The 19,617-nt window shown below is 44.0% G+C and overlaps 1 protein-coding gene across 1 annotated transcript in view; it reads right to left on the bottom strand.

Annotated features, from left to right (window-relative positions):
• Positions 1-7,904: 7,904 nt before the first annotated feature.
• The window catches only part of LOC147034425 (extracellular calcium-sensing receptor-like), a 34,301-nt gene continuing 22,588 nt past the window's right edge, over positions 7,905-19,617 (bottom strand). The window contains exons 3-5 of the mRNA XM_085852125.1: positions 12,500-12,770; positions 11,189-11,462; positions 7,905-9,323 (exon numbers count right to left, since the gene is read on the bottom strand). Of these exons, the coding sequence (XP_085708251.1) occupies positions 8,134-9,323; positions 11,189-11,462; positions 12,500-12,770 (1,735 nt within the window). The 3' untranslated portion in view covers positions 7,905-8,133. The remainder of the gene's footprint in view (positions 9,324-11,188; positions 11,463-12,499; positions 12,771-19,617) is intronic.

The raw sequence follows: 19,617 nt of genomic DNA, 5'->3' as shown, positions 1-19,617 counted from the left end.
ATCACCAATGAGGAAACAAGATGCTCCGATGCTTTTTAAAAAGTTTTTTTTTCCTCCCTAATGTACTGCAATTAGCTTTACTTGCAGGACACAGCCTGGTGTTGGCTTCGTGATTTGGGTATCTGGTTTAGGATCTTAAGGTCCTGAGTTCGAGCCCCGTTGGCTGCTGAGCTAACACCAGGTGGGGTTAACTCAGCCTGTCATCCTTCTGAGGTCGGTGAAATGATTACCACTGTACTAGTCGAGGGGAACATCATCAGCGCACAACCGTGCTTCCAAGAAATGATTGCTACCTTGGCAGCCAAGCTGCCTTACTCAAGGACAGAACAGAATCTGCAGGACGGAGGAGGGGTGGGCTGTGGATATGACACAGGCATGGTGGGCCAAGTGGCCTTAACCTGTGTCTGAATGACCTTCTGCTTGTAGAAGGTTAGAACGGTGTTCTGGGTTTCACACAGTTATCAGGGCAGAATGACTGATCTTCATTGGCTAAAGCTGCTGCCCATTGCAAAATTCCCCGGATGGATGGTGGAACTAGTGGTCCATGATAATGCCTTGTGGACATCTCTCCCTGGATTCATGATATATTTTTAGTTGAGGTGTGACACCCAGGTGAGTTCAACCCTCCTTATGAGTGATTGATTTATCCACCAATATATCTAACAATATAAGGATTATAAAACATTGATCTTTACCACATTTCTTCTGTCTTGACTTATAACTTTTTACATTTAAACTTTTATTTCTGCCTTTGCTTCTTTCTCTCTTTGTGGATGCGGTTCCGTTTTTGTGCAATGTTTGCACTCGTGGTGTCCTTTTGCTTTAAGTCTGGGGTAGTTTGTCTTTCTCACAAGTTTCACATTGACTATGTTTTCCTCTATTGAAACCATTAGAGGAGAATAATTAATGTGGAGGATTCCGTGTGGATAGAGATTTGGGATGGTAAGAACAGTTAGGTACTTGGACGGTACTTTCATAAGGCTCCTGGTTTCAGGGAAGAAGAGGATAGAAAGGTTCAGAAAGCATTCAGAAAGCATGTGATAAGGGAGCGTATTCATTATGGGGGGTTTTGATTTGTCAGAGATAGATTGGGTCCATGAACAGAGAAAGGACGAAGTAAACAAGGAATTTCTCGATCGAGTTCAGGATTGCTTTTCAAGCCCGCAATGGGGAATGCAGCGGTAAACCTCTTTCTATTTAATAATCCAAACTTGATGGAGAAGCTGGAGGAGGAGAGAAGAGACCACAATATCATGTGTGCAAGTTAGAGTTCTGATGTGTTCGAGTTGGGGATGGTAGAGTAAGGCTATTATATTTCAGGAAGGCAAACTTTGAGGGGATCAGGAGAGTGTTCAGTGTTCTGGATTAGGACAAGCTAACAGGGATCAGAGAAATGGGCAACCTTCAAGTTGCCAACCTCAAATGTACAGGGTTAGTATACTCCAGTGAGGAGTAAATCTCGAGGAAGAAAGAGGCCTTGGTGGTTGAACATTAGTAGTGTTGTGCTATTAAGGGTAACTAGAAGGTATTTATTCGGTACAAAATAACTGCACTGGAATCGGATTATCATTAGTATAGGAGTAAACTGGCGAGTTAAGAAAATAACGAGGCAAGTCAAAAGAGACCACGAGAAGGATTTGGCCAATAATATTAGACATCCTAACCCAACCTTACCTATCCAAGAATCGTAACCCAACCTTACCCATCCAAGAATCCTAATGCAATCTAACCTATCCAAGAATCCTAATCCAACCTTACCCATCCAAGAATCCTAATCCAACCTTACCCATCCAAGAATCCAAACCCAATCTAACCCATCCAAGAATCCTAACCCAATCTAACCCATCCAAGAATCCTTACCCAACCTTACCCATCCAAGAAACCTAACCCAACCTTACCCATCCAAGAATCCTAATCCAACCTTACCCATCCAAGAATCCTTACCCAACCTTACCCATCCAAGAAACCTAACCCAACCTTACTCATCCAAGAATCTTAACCCAACCTTACCCATCCAAGAATCCTAATCCAACCTTACCCATCCAAGAATCCTAACCCAATCTAACCCATCCAAGAATCCTTACCCAACCTTACCCATCCAAGAAACCTAACCCAACCTTACCCATCCAAGAATCCTAACCCAACCTTACCCATCCAAGAATCCTAATCCAACCTTACCCATCCAAGAATTCTAACCCAACCTTTCCAATCCAAGAATCCTTACCCAACCTTACCCATCCAAGAATCCTAATCCAACCTTACCCATCCAAGAATTCGAACCCAACCTTTCCTATCCAAGAAACCTAACCCAACCTTACCCATCCAAGATTCCTCACCCAACCTTACCCATCCAAGAATCCTAACCCAACCTTACCCATCCAAGAAACCTAACCCAACCTTACCCATCCAAGATTCCTCACCCAGCCTTACCCATCCAAGATTCCTCACCCAACCTTACGCATCCAAGAATCCTAATCCAACCTTCCCCATCCAAGAATCCTAACCCAACCTTACCCATCCAAGAATCCTAACCCAACCTTACCTATCCAAGAATCCGAACCCAACCTTACCCATCCAAGAATACTAATCCAACCTTACCGATCCAAGAATCCTAACCCAACCTGTCCCATCCAAGAATCCTAACCCAATCTAACCCATCCAAGAATCCTAACCCAACCTTTCCCATCCAAGAATCCTAACCCAATCTAACCCATCCAAGAATCCTAACCCAACCTTACCCGTCTAAGAATCCTAACCCAACATTACCCATCCAAGAATCCGAACCCAACCATCTTACTTGCTAGTTTCAGTGTTTCTTCCCCACCTCCCTTTCCTCTTATCCTGTTCATTCATTTCCTTGATGATCGTCTCATGGTCAATTCTACCTTGCTCTTCCATGAGCCTCCTGTAAAGAAACAAAAAAAAAACATAACAAGTGTCAGCCCATTGAGGGATAGCACAGGGAGATTGGTTCATGAGAAAGTGAGATGATGGAATTTTAAATTATTTATTTTGCTTCAACATTAACACTATAGCCATGGGAATTAGCATTTAACCTTGCCTTGAAGAGCAGATTTAACCATAACACATATTCTTCCTCAATCTTACTTCAACAAAAGACTTGGCCATCATTCAATCAGGGGCAAAGAATAAAACAAGGACTTGAAAATCAAAGTAATGAATGGAGAAAAGGAAAGCAGTCTTTCTTTCTCTCCCTCACATCACACAAATATACAGGACAAAGTGAAGGAAAATGGATGGGGAAGATAGACAGTGGCGATAGGGACACACAGCCGCATCCCTGAGGTGCCCATACCAAGTGGGCGAGTCCTCTCTGTCGTCCCAGATACACGAGCTAAATGTACGACTCTCCCTCCTCTGCCTCACATTCTTCCTCCTCAGGCCCCCATCGATGAAGTGCCGCCGTTCACCCTCCTCGTCCTTTGTGGCTGACAGGATCGAGAGGATAGGATGACACTCATGGAAGGAGTGTTCTTTTCCCACAGAAGCTCAACACCAACTGCTCGTGAAACTTTCCTTTCTTTTCCCTCACACGTTTTTGTTCCTTCCCTCACGAGCCTTCTCAGTCTGTCGGTCTTCTACTCACGTGAGCTTGTCCCGTTCATTTCTCCTTTCTGCTTCCCTCAGCCCTCTGCGTCTGCTTTCTGCCTTTTGCTGCTTCCCTTTCTGCTTTCTGAGCCGTCTGCTCATGAGTGCTCTTCGTCCCTGCTCGCGCGAGCTCGTCATGAGTGCTTCTCTTCCTTTCTGCTTCTTTTTCCCATCAGCTTTCTTCCCCTCCTCCTACGAGTCTTCTCCCCTCCCACTGGTCCACAGCCGATGGGGGTGGGTCCACGACATCACTTGTGGAAATTGCCACACTATTCTGAGGGAACTTTCAACGAAGCCCCCGCGCCGCCCTCTACGCACCCAAAGAGCAACGAGAGCCCCCAGGTCCGTCCTTCACGCGGAAAACGCCCACTCACGCTGTTTTGCACTGTACCACGCCCGCCAGAAGCACCGCATCTCGCAAGCCATGCCGAGCACCAAGCGCCATGATCAAGCATGCAAGAGCACCCAATGGGTTACTAAGCAATGCGTGGATGGAGGGAACACGGAAAGGAACCCCGCACGACCGAGGGATGACCAAACAGCCGCAGGATTGAAAGTAAGACCAATAGGGTGAAGGAGGGACTGTTGAAAGGATATTTGATGGAGGGAGATTATTAGTGGACCATTGAAATGGGCTGATGGGGGTAATGGAGGGATGATTGAAAGTAACGGGGATTAAACAGAACGATGATGTGAAAGAAGAAAGATTGACAGTAAGAGAAAGGGAGAGAGGAGAAATTACACTGAAAAAAATATAGTCGAGCCAACGCATGGCCTCCCGAAACAGGCCTTCGACAAGGGACCAAGGACTATTGATACAAAGATTAATGAAATAACTGATCCTCGGGTCACCGACGTGTCCTTGTATTTTCTCCCCCTGGGGTAAGTTTTCCAAAACCAAAACATTATAAATAAATGAAAAAATAAATAAATGAAAATAAATAAATGAAAAATCAAATGCAGGTGAGAAACCCAAGACAATGGGGAAACATGGTTCGTATGCCCACACAATGTGTAATCACACCCCGCTAGTGAGTGTGTGTGTGTGTGTGTGTGTGTGTGTGTGTGTGTGTGTGTGTGTGTGTGTGTGTGTGTGTGTGTGTGTGTGTGTGTGTGTGTGTGTACATACACACACACACACTCACGATGAAAACTTCAAATTTGATCACTTGGCGTTTTACATCACAAAAGCTTTAGTGTGGTCCAGGCAGGTGAAATGGTTATAGTATGTCCCAAAATATTTTTCAGGTGGCGTGTCTGAGAAAACATCATCACGATGTGTAAATGTAACGTTTTTTTTTTTTGTATTTCATAGCACAAAAACCCTGCAGCATTGTCCCAGGAAGACCAAATTTGATGACTATATGTCTGAAAAAGAATTTCACGTGTACATTGTGTCTCAGTAAACATCACTTCGTGGAAATATCACCACTCTAAATTGTCTACCGATGGTGGGCCGAGATGCCGATGAATAAAATAAATTAAACTAAAAACACCATGGTGGTGTCACTGTGTTCTCTTCTCCAATCTTCCTCCATACCCACGTACCCCCCACCCCCAGTAAAATATTGATATGAATGAGGTGATGATGAAGTGCAGCCTTGAGGTGCCAAAATGGCCCTCTCCTGTGTCCAAATTCATTGTATATTGAGTAAAGTCGAGTGAGACTCAGACCTCGGTTGAGCGAGTGCTCCACACTAGGTCGCTGGCTTGTAGGTAAAGCTGGTGGTCCACAGCAGCTGAGGAATCGAAGGTCCCTACAGTCGAGAACCGCAGGTCACCGGAACGGCTCGGCTGCCAGTTCAAGAGTTCGTAGATCGCCGGAGGGTCGCCGTTCTCGTCGAAACTCACTTCTTCCCCGAGGCTGTTCCGAAATTTAACTCTCCAAAGATAGGAAAGGAACTGCCATCACACCATGGTTGGATTAATCACCAGGCATGCCTCCATGATGAGTAACGTTGAATCCACAATGAAAAGAGTTAAAGTCAGTCCTTATCAATGGCATTGCTTAACATCGCTACAAAATGTCTTCCTGACATATGAAAGATCCCCCTAAGTTGGATTAACAAAATTAATCTCACATTAGTCTCTCTGTTAGAGAGAGATTACAGTCTCTCACATTAGTCATTAGAATCTCTGCCAGCATTAGTTGGCGGACAAATCTCACACTCTCACTATGTCTCTTCGAAAGGACCGTTTACAAACCCCCCCCCCCCATCCACTTTCTCAACAATCCTCTGAAAGAAGTCTTTTCTTTCAAGCTTCTAGGTCTCACTATCTGCCATGACCTTTCCTGGGAAAGTCACATTTCCAACCTCGCCTCAAAAGCCAGTCGCCGACTGGGAATCCTGCGTCGTGCTAAGTCCTTCCTCGGCCCTCTTGAGCTCCTGACCACTTACAAAGCTTTTGTCCGTAGCCTGATGGAGTACTGCTCTCCCCTCTGGGCCGGTGCTCCTGCCTCCCACCTTTCTCGGCTTCACGCTGTCGAAACCAGGGCATTTAAGATCATCGGCATCTCCCGCAATGAAGCTGAGTCTTTGGGCCTCTCACTCAATCACCGCAGGTTGGTCGGTGGTCTTTCTGTCTTCTACCGACTCCTCTCCAGCCTTGCCCCCCTGCTCTCTCTGCGATTTGTCCCCACCACATTTCCACAGGGCGCTCAAGGTCCGCCAACAACCCCCTTCTGGTAAAACTACCAAAATCACGAATCACTGCTCATCTTCACTCTTTCATTCCTCTTTTTTCCCGCCTTTGGAATAAACTTCCTCACTCTATTCTTTCACATTCTTCCCTCCAGGCTTTCAAAACAGCTGTTCACCACCACCTCTTATCTTCCCCCATCCAAATCCTCGATCTTTTCTTCCCCCGATAATCCACCCAAGCCCTCTTTCTTCATTTCTCCTGCTTTCCTTCCTGAAAGTCCCTGAAATGTCCATCTTCTCTTCGCCATGTTCCCTGTCCCATCCCCATCCCTCTCCCTTCCACAGTTCACCTAATGTGTCTGTTCCCCACTGTTTTGTCCCTTCCACTCCCGCCCCTCTTGTCTCATGCCTCCTTGCTGTGAGTTGTGTGTTAGCTCTCACACGAGCCTCGACCAAGGTATACAAAAAAAAAAATCCTTTATTGTGGTGGTGATTCGTGACCACACCTGAGACTTGTGAATCCGATCTATCCCTACGCTCAGCTGTAGGGGTTTGATGGGAGTTCGAGCGATTAAAACAGCCTTTATTATATCTCTGGCTGGCAAGATGGCTTAGAGGTATTGTACGCACACTCGTCTCTAAGCTGTCTAGCCTGGGTTCCAATTTCAGCCCAACTATAAACTGTCATCCCAGTGTTTCTCAGGCAGGGTGATTCATCAGTGTGTGTCAGCCCATGGATGGACGTAAAACTGGACGTACCGTCTGCCAGCATTAGTTGGCGGACATTAAAAGATCCCACGGTGTCCATCGCGAAGAGTAGACAAGCTCGCACCACGGCCGAATTCCAAATTCCTGCCCTAACTACTGGAGGGAAGGCAATAGCAAACCACCCAGCATAATCCTTGCCAATAAACTGCTCTATAACAGAGTATGGTACAAAAAAAAATCAGAATTGCATCTTGATGAATGCCGAATACAAGATGGACATAATCCATTTGACTCATTTGATGTACTGCGTAGGAGAGCGCAGGGAATGCCATTGATACCTCATTAGCAATGGCAGACGAGGCTGGGAAAGCGAAAAGGCTCCAATTGATTACAAACTTCTTGTGTGTCGGCCGGAAAATAAAGTTTTTCACAAGCCTGCCGGTCAGACCTCATGTTCGAATGAAGGTGGCAGGAACTTGTAATGTGTTGAGGTTGCCAGCACAAATTCGCATTCTTTGCAAACAACACCATGGGGTCTTCAACATCACCCGCAGTCAGTGCTGGCAGGTGGGTCCTCTGACTTATCATCCTTTTGATGGGTGATGCATGCAATGATGTCTTGCCCAGCATATAAAACACCAGGACGATAGTTGACAGCGACATTTGGACACAGGCTACACAGCTCCAAAGCAAGTTCACATCCAACAATCCATATTATAAGACAGATGTTCTTCTGTCTGTCTGTCACCATTTTTCTCAGAAATGGCCAAACGGATCTTCGTCAAATTGTCAGAGATTCATCAGCGAGCACTGGGAAGTGTTTTAGGCAAAAGAAATTTAATTTGAAAAAAAAAAAAGTTGAATTTTAAGCCCCCACAAAAAAAAAAACAGAAAAAAATTGATTTCTTCGAATTGCTATCAGGATTAGAACAGCATCGGGCAACGTTGGGTACTCCTGCTAGTGTTAAATAAGGCAAGTGTGTGTGTGTGTGTGTGTGTGTGTGTGTGTGTGTGTGTGTGTGTGTGTGTGTGTGTGTGTGTGTGTGTGTGTGTGTGTGTGTGTGTGTGTGTGTGTGTGTGTGTGTGTGTGTTCATGTCTGAAAATCCTAGAAAAAAACAGGGCTGTCATCAAATCACTTAACCCTTCAATGCATAGAGATTATTTGAATTTTATTCATTGGACAAGGGGTTTCTGCTGAACATGAATCCAATTTTGTTTTCTGCATACATATTCCTCTATTGTACCCATAACACAGTGTTCGTCCCTAAAGATGGAGGCGAGTTCCTCTGTGACGGTCACCTGCCATGGCTGAAAGTCGCTCAGGGACACACATGAAGAGTTCTTAAATGGCCCGAATCCCTGCACACAGGTCGAAAGATCATCCAGGGCGTGCGCGATGAAGTAAACAGCCATGTACACGTTGTAAGTAACACGCAGATGGGACACATCCATAATGGTGACCCCAGATTCTGCCAGATCTTCGAGGCCCGTGCAAGTCGTCACTCCGAACTCGTTTCTCCATGTGCAGCTGAATGCTAGATGCCACAGCTCCATGAGGAACTCGTTTAAGTCATCGTCTCTCAGACCCTCCACCACAGAGGTGACACTTCCATGCAGCTCGCTGTGGCTCCGGTCGTTTCTCTTAACTCGAAAAGTGTTGTTATTTTGAAGTGGCACGAGTCGAAGCCGAGTTTGAGTTGTGCGGTATGTCTCACTCTCAACACCTGCAACACTTGTCGTCGGGTTTGTGGAATACAGGAAAGGCCGGTACATCTTCTGAAGGCCACTACCGTTCATTGATAAAGTGTTTTGCTCCAGCACATGCTTATCCATTGGACTCAAACTGTTTGTCATGGTTTTGAAACTTAGCAGGGAGAACACTGAAGAATCTGCTTCCTTTTGTCTCGTCCGGCGTGCATCATCCATGTGCATCTGCGCAAATGTCATATAAGTGACCTCATCCTGGTCTCCTGAACACATATCGGGAAAGAACAAACAATTGTTCCTCGGTGGCATGATATTCGTAGTACAACCATCACAAAGCCTAGTAAGGTTCTTGATTATCTGCTCTGAACCCTCTGCCAGCGTCGAGTTTTTACGGTTGAGAAAGCGAGGTCTCAGTGCTTTCAAAAAGTCAGAGAGGCCAGAAATGGTTCCTTGGCGAAGGGCAATACCTATGGTGCCGGTGAAGACCAAAGCAAAACGTGACGACGCGAGGAAACGAGACGTTGACCAAGCCTCGCTCGCCATCCAGGTCCTCCCACTAACGTTCTGCAGAAGAAGCTGCTCCACCAAAGGCAGGAATTCTGCTTCTGGAGAGAACACGACTATAACCTGAGCATTTGTTTGGGATAAGAACCTGCCTGTGAAAGAAAAACAATGACAAGTAAAAAAAAATCATTCAAAATCAATTGGCCGTGTCCAACGAAGTTAAAAGGTTAGCCTTTAAGAGAACCAGCCTCGCTCGAGTTCAGAGAAGATTGCACGAACTGTGTCAGACAACCTGGCTGGGGATGCAAATCATATTAGCTTGTTGTTCACAATTGGTGAGCATTGGCAGGACTTTGTGCATTAAAGTGTTCATGTCCTTAAAATATCTCAAAGGAGTAAGGCAAACAAAGGAAGGAAGAGACTGTGCTGCCAAACTGTCCAGTCTCTTTTGGGTGTGTGTCTGCCAGTGTTTTTTTATTTTCAATCTCGCCTCATGGAAGAGTGGTGATGGAAGGTTAAAAAAATAAGCAACGTCCTCATAGTGGGAGGAATGGGGGGGGGGGAGGGGCTACAGTTGAACACAACAAGCAAGGGAATTAAATAACAAGAAAGATGTGCATAGCACGATGTTTGCGAAATCCAAATAAACAATAGTTGCCATGGAAACAGCAATTTGTGAATTTTAAACATTTGACCTATCAAGTGTTTTCCATGATTAAATGTTGTGCATAAATTGGCTGACACATTTTTTTTTCAATTGCAGCCGAAGAGGTGTTTTGCGTGTTTGGGATGGCCTTGACCTTGACCCTTTCACGAATTTGGACCAAGGATTGCTTACATACACTAAACATACGTACAAATAAGTTGTGTAAGTTTCAATTTGATATCTTGAAAAATTGTTGAGGTATGGTCAGAATAAATTCACAAAAATTCTCCATTTCATTGTTATAATATGGGTGAAATTGTTGTCATGGAAATTGTTGACACGTCAAAACGGCTAAATCGATCGTTGTGATCTTTGGTGAACCAATTCTGTGACCCAATATGCAAATACTGTTCACATTTCAAGTTAAATAGATGTAATATGATGATTTTATGCGACCTTTACCATTGACCCTTTGAGCTTTTGACCTCCAAAACAATGTGCTGAGAGGTTTTGATTGGTGAACCAATTCATTGACCCAATATGCAAATTCTCTTCAACCTTGCACATTACCCAGCCTCTGCGTGGGTGGAGATAGCATATTACTTGCTGAAAAAAAGTATTTTCTGTGTATTGCAAGAAGACTCCATACACATTTGTGTGATGAGAGTCTCAAGGGGTCCAACGGGTCTACAGGTCAAAAGGGTCGAATGTGTAAGGGGTGTAAAGGTTTAAAGGGTCAAAGTGGTCCAAAGGGTCAATAGGGGGTCGATAATGATCTATTAGGGTCTTAAGAGGTCTAAACATCTAAAGGATATTTTTCAATAGTATTTAGGATCTAAAGGGCCTTAAAATGTCTTAAAGTGTCTCAAACGATCTTAAAGGATCTAAAGTGCCGATGGATCTCAAGGGTCAATGGGTCTATGTGGTATAAAGGGCTGTAAAAGGTCTAAAATGGTCTAAGGGGTCGAAAGGTCGAAAAGGTATGTTGCAACAGCAGTTACAGGTCTAAAGGATATAACGGTGTCCATAGTGTCTTTGGGGTTTTAGGGGTCTTGAAGGACTTACGTTTCGAAAGGGTCTTAAAGGGGTCTCAGTGTTGTAAAGGGTCTAACGGGGTCTATGGGATCTTAGGGGTTTAAGGGTTCCAACAGGGTCAATCGGGTCTACAAGGTCTCACGGGTCGGAAGTGAAAGGGTTCTAAAGGTCTAAAAACTTATTATTCAAGAAAAACTTATTTGAAACTTGGTAGACAGACTTATTCAAGATCTGAAAACTTTATTCAAAGTCTGAACTCCCCTCCCCCCCCCCACCACCTTCCTCGTATTTGTCAAACCAAACTATAGTGAGTCCCACACCCAATAAGCATCTCACCTTGCTGAAAAAACTTCTTCTGGTCCTTAAGCGGTGGAAGGATCTCACGAAACGCGAGACACAGACCCTGGCTCAATGCCACATCAAGAAATCCCGCTACACCATTCCGCCCATACTCTCCATCCTTCTCCAACGTCCCTACAAACCCCCAGTGGAAGTGTTTCACGAGGCTTGCCATGGCGGCCGATTGGTGCTCATCGCTGGGAATTGAGCGTAGAAATGAGGGAAAGCGCTCCTTGTCACTCAGACATCGGCATGAGGCAAAGTAGCTGATCTGAAATTATATACAACAAATTCTCAGTTATCCAGAAAATAAGCCAGAAAAATGACTTCACCAGACTTAGCCTGTTTGTTAAAAAAGATATACAACAGTTCTCTTCGATTGGTGGAGGAGGTGAATGTAATGTATAAAGCTCTTTCTATCCACTAACTCACTGACTGATATTAAAGATCGGTACCTTCCAGGTGACGTAGAAAGCTGAAATTTTGGGTGCCGATGGACATCGAAGCCGAAACACCGGGAAAAATCACAGAACCGTCAGAAAACATCCTTAAATGAAAATATAAATAAACGTAAAAAAAACAATTAAACGAAAATAAATAAATGAAAAATCAAATGCAGGTGAGCAACCCGAGACAATGGGGAAGCACGGTTCGTATGCTTACACAATGTGTAAGCACACTCTGCTAGTATATGCATACACTCAAATGCAAGGACCTCATCGCTTATGTGGTGACAGCCCACTGAGATATATTAATATATATATATATATATATATATATATATATATATATATATATATATATATATATATATCTTCTTCTTCTTCTTTCGGTTGCTCCCGTTTGGGGTCGCCACAGCGGATCACCCGTTATGATCCGCATAGTGATTTGGCACATGTTTTACGCCGGATGCCCTTCCTGACGCAACCCTAGTCGCCTCTGACAACACAGGGATATGGTACACCTATTCTAACCAGGGCATACACATATATGTATCGAAAAAATATATATATATATGTGTGTGTGTGTGTGTGTGTGTGTGTGTGTGTGTGTGTGTGTGTGTGTGTGTGTGTGTGTGTGTGTGTGTGTGTGTGTGTGTGTGTGTGTGTGTGTGTGTGTATATAACTACTTATTTGTATCTTACTTATCATACTTTTATGGCCGAGGTGATACAAAATGGCAGATATTCATAATGAAGCTATGACGTTTTTGGAGTCCTTATCAATCCTCCATAATGGGATTTGGGGGCAGAGTATCCAGGGCTGAGGAAAGGAAGTCTGAGTAGGAAACAGCAAAAAGCAAATGGACCTGAGGAATGTGGAAGTGTCCGAGGAATCGAGCCATTTCCATCGACAATGTGGATCCAGACTCGCCGATGACTGCATGTGGGCGGCACGTCATACTGGTCTGGCCCCACCCGGTTAACTGCAAGAGGGCTTTGATGGTTCTCGAGCGGTCGTAGCATGAGTCATGGATGATGTGTCCCAGAGTAGTATTGGGCAGCAACACACGGTTCATATTCACCTCTCTCAGAGCAAACTCCATGGCCAAAGCCCATCTCAGGGCACGAGGGTTGAAGCTGCACATTTTCATATCATTATTTATCAAAGGGATCTCAATCAATTATACTGTCATCAATCTCATTTCGCGTGGCGACTTCACAACATGATTATGAGAGCCATGATGTCATAGTGCGAGAATATAATTTACAAGAATGACAATAAACATAGTAAATACATTATTGGTTTGTCCATTACATGTATCATGGAGTATGTTTTGACACGTTATTCTCGAACGTTTTGACAACTAACAAGAATGAAAAAGATTCCAGAATACATCGTTGAAGTAGCAAATAGAGATCGCAAAATTGCCGAATTGTTCATCCACTGAATTGGTGATAAATGTCATCCAGCCTAGCACAATAATGGCTGCAACAATTACAATGATTACAATGGAAGGAAGTGGAATTTTCTCTTGGGTATTTTACCCATACCATAACAACAACAACAAAAAATTTCATCCGATTAAAAAAAGAAATTGGACCACTGGACCTGCAGCTTATCTGGGCCCTGGCATAATGTTGTAACCTAAATTTGGTAGTATTCTGACTCGTGGGTCTGGAGAGGAAGATTTTTGAAGGAATTTACGTGATTTTCCCAGAAGTTGACTGTCGGCCATTTTGACACACTTCCTGTCACATGACCAACATAACTTCTGCAATTTAACACCCTTATCCTGGCCTGATTTTTTTACACATTTTTTTTAGCATTCTGACTGGCTGGTAGGTCTGAGGAAGAAGATTTTGGAAGGATTTTGTGCGATTTTTCCCAACAATTGACGAAGTCGGCCATTTTGAAACACTTACGGTAACATGGTCAGCATGACTTCTGCAATATAATTAACATCCTTACCCTAGCCTAATGTTGCAACCCAAATGTGGTAGCATTCTGACTGGTGGGTCTGGAGAAGAATATTACGGAAGGAATTTGCGGGACCGCCATTTTGACACACTTCAGGTCATGTGATCGGCATGACCTTCACAATTTAACTTCCCGACCCTGGCCTAACTTTGTAACTCAAATTTGGTAGCATTTTGATTGGTGGGTCTGGAGAAGAATTTTGAAGAAATTTATTAAGTCAGCCATTTTGACCTACTTAAAGTGATTTGACCAGAACGAACTTTGCAATTCCTCTTTCCAGTCAGGAGAGGGATGATGCTGCCAGATTTCAGCGAGATCGGCCCAGTGGTTTGGCTGGAGAAGTTGAAATAGGGGACGGACTGATTGATGGACGGATGGATGATGCACAATGACAATACCTGATCTGGAATTTTAATTCCAGACAACCTAAAAATCTGGTAATGACAATGATTTTGGTTACGAAATTTGCTAAATCAGGGGTGTGTTCTATTACCAATCAGCTTGTTGAGTACTCTCCAAATGGCTCAAGTACTCAAGCAAGCATTCCATTAAAACGGTTGATAAGGAACGGCTGGCTTGGTAAGCGATAGCAAGCTGAGTGGTAATGGAACACAGCCCTGGCACTGAGTAACTATTGTGGTGTGAGCAAGTCTAGTATGCATCCACATTCTGACTGACAAGGCAATTGCTCATGCAGTTCCAGCACCCTTCATTGTTGATGCAGCACTCAGTGCCCTGCTGCTGTCAAACACATTTGATGTCCTTCTACCACGTCAACCTGACAACTCAGAAGACACAGAGTCAGAAGTTCTGGATTCTGATGAAGCAGCCGCAAGATACGAGCACTGATCCGACGACACAAGATACGAGGACCACTGCTGTAGATACGAGCAGGAGAACAGACCTGGACAAAGAATATTGCCCGACACTACTATTGTGCTCTTAGACCTCCCCCTTGGGGGACCAGCATCGAGCAAGGCTTTAAGGGAAGGGTGACGATGCTTTCCTACCTGGCAGCTCGCATTTTACATCATCATAGAAATAACGAACAGACTTGAGTTTCACTGGAGTTAAACAAAAGTTCAAAGGACTTCCGGTTCCGGGTTTGGCGCATCGGCAGGTCTCCTTCACGGCTCTCTGCTGACGAACTCAAAGTTAAGTTTCCGGTCGTTATTTGTCCCGTTTTAACTGTTTATTTTCTCACATACATGTGACTGTGTTCCTAGTTCGGTTTTGTTTCAAAAATCATGCTATTTTGTAAGATTTCATCGAACTTGTCTTTCTGGGTGCTTGAGGCCTATCCTTGAGGCTTGAGGCCTACTAGTTCCCCTCGGTGTACAATCGTGTTTATTTGTTTTTTCTCCCCATTATCTTCAATCTCTATCTTCCCCACTTTCCTAACGTCCCCCATTCCTCCCAATTAATCTCTCTATTTCTTATCTTAAATCCCCCCCCCAAAAAACCGCTCCCTTTCTCTAAATCTTCTTCTTCTTCCTCCTCCTCCTCATCTTCCTCCTCCTCTTCTTCCTCGAGTTTTTATACAACACTTCCATGACCTAATCTGTTGAAATCTCTCTCAAACATTAATAATAATAACAAAACCGATCTCTAATAATGCTTCATCTTCCTCTTTCACACATGTGGTACTCGTTACTGTATCATAATGCACTACTCTTCTGCTATTTAAACAGACTGCTCTCAATTCGACCTCTCCTTCATACCTTGCCTAAAAAATCCAACTGTTACTGCGTTTCTTCTCTCCATTCCCTGAATTCGCCTTTATTGCATCCATCAAGAATTGTGTTAAATCGCATCTCTAACCTAAAACTTTTTAAAACCCCAGTTTGCTATGAATGTTCACTTTCCATCAACCATTCCTTTTTCCAACTTTAGTGCCAACTCACCCCTCTCACCCCTCCCTCTCAAAGCAACCATCCCACTTTTCTCCCTCCAAGCCTCCCTCTCACCTCTCTCAAAAACTCCCCCTCACCTTTCTCCCACCATTCATCCCCCGCACTCATCCTTCTCAAAGTTGCCCCCCCTCCCATCCACAAAGCTGCCTCCTTCCACTGCCCTCTCACCTCCATCTCTTCACTCCACCTCCTCAAATCCTAAACTACCTTCTTCCCCCTCTCTTGTCCCCCTCTCCCCCAGCACCACAGAACCTTTTCCCTTCCTCATTCAGCCCCTCCCTTAGCTATTCTGCAATTCCCCACACTCTTTCATCAACCCTCCTTACCTCCCCCCTCGCCCCTTGTCCCCCCGTCCCCCTCCCCCCACCCCCTGTACCAAAAACTTTCCCTCCTACCTCTTCATTAAAAGTGTGGACCTCAAATATCCGGGGCCTTCGCTCAAACCTTTCAGATCTCTCCATACAGGTTGCCACTGACAAACCAGACATAATCTGCCGAACAGAAACCTTCCTCCCCAAGACGTGTCTGACTCCCAAGTATCTCTCCCTGGTTACTCCCTCCTCCGGTTTGACAGACTTGAGCCTTGCCCTGGTGGAGGTGTTGCTCTCTTCATCAAAGACTATTCCTCACTCTCCATGCACTGCGCTCACTCCCCCACACCCCCAGGGATACCTCTGGCTACGGCTTCCCCTCCACTCCCACCTCTTGTTTATATGTGTACTGTACTGTCCACCGAACAGTGATGACTCCATCTACACCTCACTCTCCGAAAACATGAACCAACTTCTATGTTCTCATCCAAACTCTCTCTTCCTCATATGTGGCGACTTCAATTGTCATCATGCCAGTTGGCTTGGTGTGGGTATCTCTCTCACCTGTCATGGCACCTCAGCAAAAGCTTTCTGCGACTCATTGGGACTGACTCAATCGGTCAACTTCCCAACCCCGATCTCAACCAATGGTACTCCATCTCTTCTGGATCTGATTTTGACAAATTTCCCTGACAATATCTGCTGCTCTTCCTTCGCTCCAATTGGTTCTTCTGACCACGTCCTTGTCAAAGTGGACATCTCTCTGGCTATTATCAGAGAATCACCTCACCGCCGTCGAGTCTGGCATTTCACTCAAGCCGACTGACAGGGTCTCCAAGCAGCCATCAAACTTATACACTGGTCTCCCATCGCTACTTTCTCCAACATCAACTCTTCCTGGGAATTCTTTCAAAGAAACTTGCTCTCCCTCATGCACAGATTTATCCCCTCTCATCTTCAGCTGTCCTACCCTTCCTCCCGCCCTTGGTTTACTGAAGCTTGTGGTGAGACAGTTGTCCTGAAACAACTTGCCTTTGTCTCATGGAAAGCAAATCCAACTGAGGGAAATCTCAGTTCCTTCCATAAAGCTCAGAACAAGTGTGTATCTACCCTCAGGAGAGCCAGAAAACAACATCTTTCTAATCTCAAGTCTGAACTCTCAAACCTCTCTCCCTCCTCAAAATCCTGGTGGCATCTAATCAAATCTGTTTCTGGTGTATGTTCCCCCTCCATCCCCTCCCTTACCTCAAATGGCCACACTGCAGATACCGCACGTGAAAAAGCTGAATGCTTAAACTCAGTGTTTGCAGCTAAATCTTGTGTCCAAAACCCGTCACTTTCTCTACCCACCTTACTCAGTCACACCCAACTGTCCCTGGACTCTGTGTTCTTTTCTCCTGACAAGGTGGAGAGCTTGCTGTCAAACCTCGACTCAGATTCTGCAACCGGTCCAGATGGCATCAGCCCATGTGTCCTCAAAGCCTGCTCTTCTGCTCTTGCTCACCCTCTCTCTGTTCTATTCACCCTCTCATTTGCTCAAGGTCATGTGCCATCTGCTTGGAAATCAGCAAACATCACTGCCCTGCACAAAAAAAAACAAAAACATATTTTCACTTAAGTTTGTAAGTCGAAGTGTTGTAGTTAGCAGTGGTTAACATCTTTTTGCGTATGGCAGTTGGGCTGCTGGGTAGCTATCATAGTGTTGGGGCACAACTGTGCCACTGATGCTGTACCCATCTGCCAGTACACTGGTACTCATTTCACCAACCTCGGAAGGATGACAGGCTGAGTCAACCCCACCTGGTGTTAATTCAACGACCAACTGTGCTCAAACTCAGGACCCAAAGATCCCAAGCCAGCCACCCTAACCACGAAGCCAACACCAAGCTTGAAATGGAGATGAGCCAAATATAAAGGGGTTATTTTTTTCCAACTCTGAATTTGTTTGAACATAAATCGTTAGTACTTTGCCATTGAGGACATGCAAGTGAATGTAATCCTTTACATGTGTTGAAAATGTGCATCTGCATGTAATCCTTCATTATTTTCTATTAAATTTCTCGCACGCTCCATTTAATTATAGCGAACGCAGTGAGCTTCATACTTAACGCGTGCACATGAGAGAATCGGAAACAACAACAACAACAACAACAACACAATACTCTGGCAATTTGGAATCCGTGTCGTTGGCTATGACCCTTTTGCTTCCGGTTTTTTTTTTGCTTCTGGTTTTTTTTGTTTCTGGTTTTTGTCATGGGGAATGATGCATGCCGGGAGATAAAGGCATCGTCGGAGACATGAAAGACCCAAATAATATCAGACATGGTGTATATTTCCTCCACTGATTTTAATAAAGGTATCTCCCTCATCATCAAAAATAATTTTTACTCGTGATTTACATTATTTGATCGCTGATCCCGAATCCAGGCCGAAGTAACCGGAAATTGCGTAAACAGTTGTGAACAAGTTATAGGCAAAGTCAGAAGCGAATGTAAAAATAATTCTACGTTCAATCTAGTATTTTTTTTTTTAAATGAGACCCTGTTCTTGGCGGTGTAGTTGTTGTTGCTGTGAAGGTAATGTTGAGGTAATATTTATTTTTTCAGATGAGATCCCGTTCTAGGCAGTGTAGTTGTTGTGAAGGTAATGTTGAGGTAATATTTATTTTTTCAGATGAGATCCTGTTCGAGGCGGTGTAGTTGTTGTGAAGGTAATGTTGAGGTAATATTTTTTTTTTAGATGAGATCCTGTTCTAGGCGTGTGGTTGTTGTGAAGGTTATGTTGAGGTAATATTTATTTTTTCAGATGAGATCCTGTTCTAGGCAGTGTAGTTGTTGTGAAGGTTATGTTGAGGTAATATTTATTTTTTTAGATGAGATCCTGTTCTAGGCGGTGTGGTTGTTGTGAAGGTTATGTTGAGGTAATATATATTTTTTCAGATGAGATCCTGTTCTCGGCGGTGTACTTGTCGTTGTGAAGGTAATGTTGAGGTAATATTTATTTTTTCAGATGAGATCCTGTTCTAGGAGGTATAGTTGTTGTGAAGGTAATGTTGAGGTAATATTAATTTTTTTAGATGAGATCTTGTTCTAGGTGGTGTAGTTGTTGTGAAGGTAATGTTGAGGTAATATTAATTTTTTTTAGATGAGATCCTGTTCTAGGCGGTGTAGTTGTTGTGAAGGTAATGTTGAGGTAATATTTATTTTTTTAGATGAGATCCTGTTCCAGGCGGTGTGGTTGTTGTGAAGGTTATGTTGAGGTAATATTTATTTTTTCAGATGAGATCCTGTTCTCGGCGGTGTAGTTGTTGTTGTGAAGGTAATGTTGAGGTAATATTTATTTTTTCAGATGAGATCCTGTTCGAGGCGGTGTAGTTGTTGTGAAGGTAATGTTGAGGTAATATTTATTTTTTCAGATGAGATCCTGTTCTAGGAGGTATAGTTGTTGTGAAGGTAATGTTGAGGTAATATTAATTTTTTTAGATGAGATCCTGTTCTCGCGGTGTTGTTGTTGTGAAGGTCATGTTGAGGTATAATGTTGAGGTAATATTAATTTTTTCAGATGAGATCCTGTGCTATGCGGTGTAGTTGTCGTTGTGAAGGTAATGTTGAGGTAATATTAATTTTTTCAGATGAGATCCTGTTCTAGGCGGTGGAGTTGTTGTGAAGGTAATGTTGAGGTAATATTTATTTTTTTTAGATGAGATCCTGTTCTCGGAGGTGTAGTTGTTATGAAGGTTATGTTGAGGTAATATTTATTTTTTCAGATGTGATCCTGTTCTC

Source organism: Eptatretus burgeri, chromosome 1 (assembly GCF_056783735.1).
Source record: "Eptatretus burgeri isolate ZD-2024b chromosome 1, Ebu_testis_v1, whole genome shotgun sequence".
NCBI classification, from domain to species: Eukaryota; Metazoa; Chordata; class Myxini; order Myxiniformes; family Myxinidae; genus Eptatretus; species Eptatretus burgeri.
This window is presented reverse-complemented; position numbering and strand designations above follow the sequence as displayed.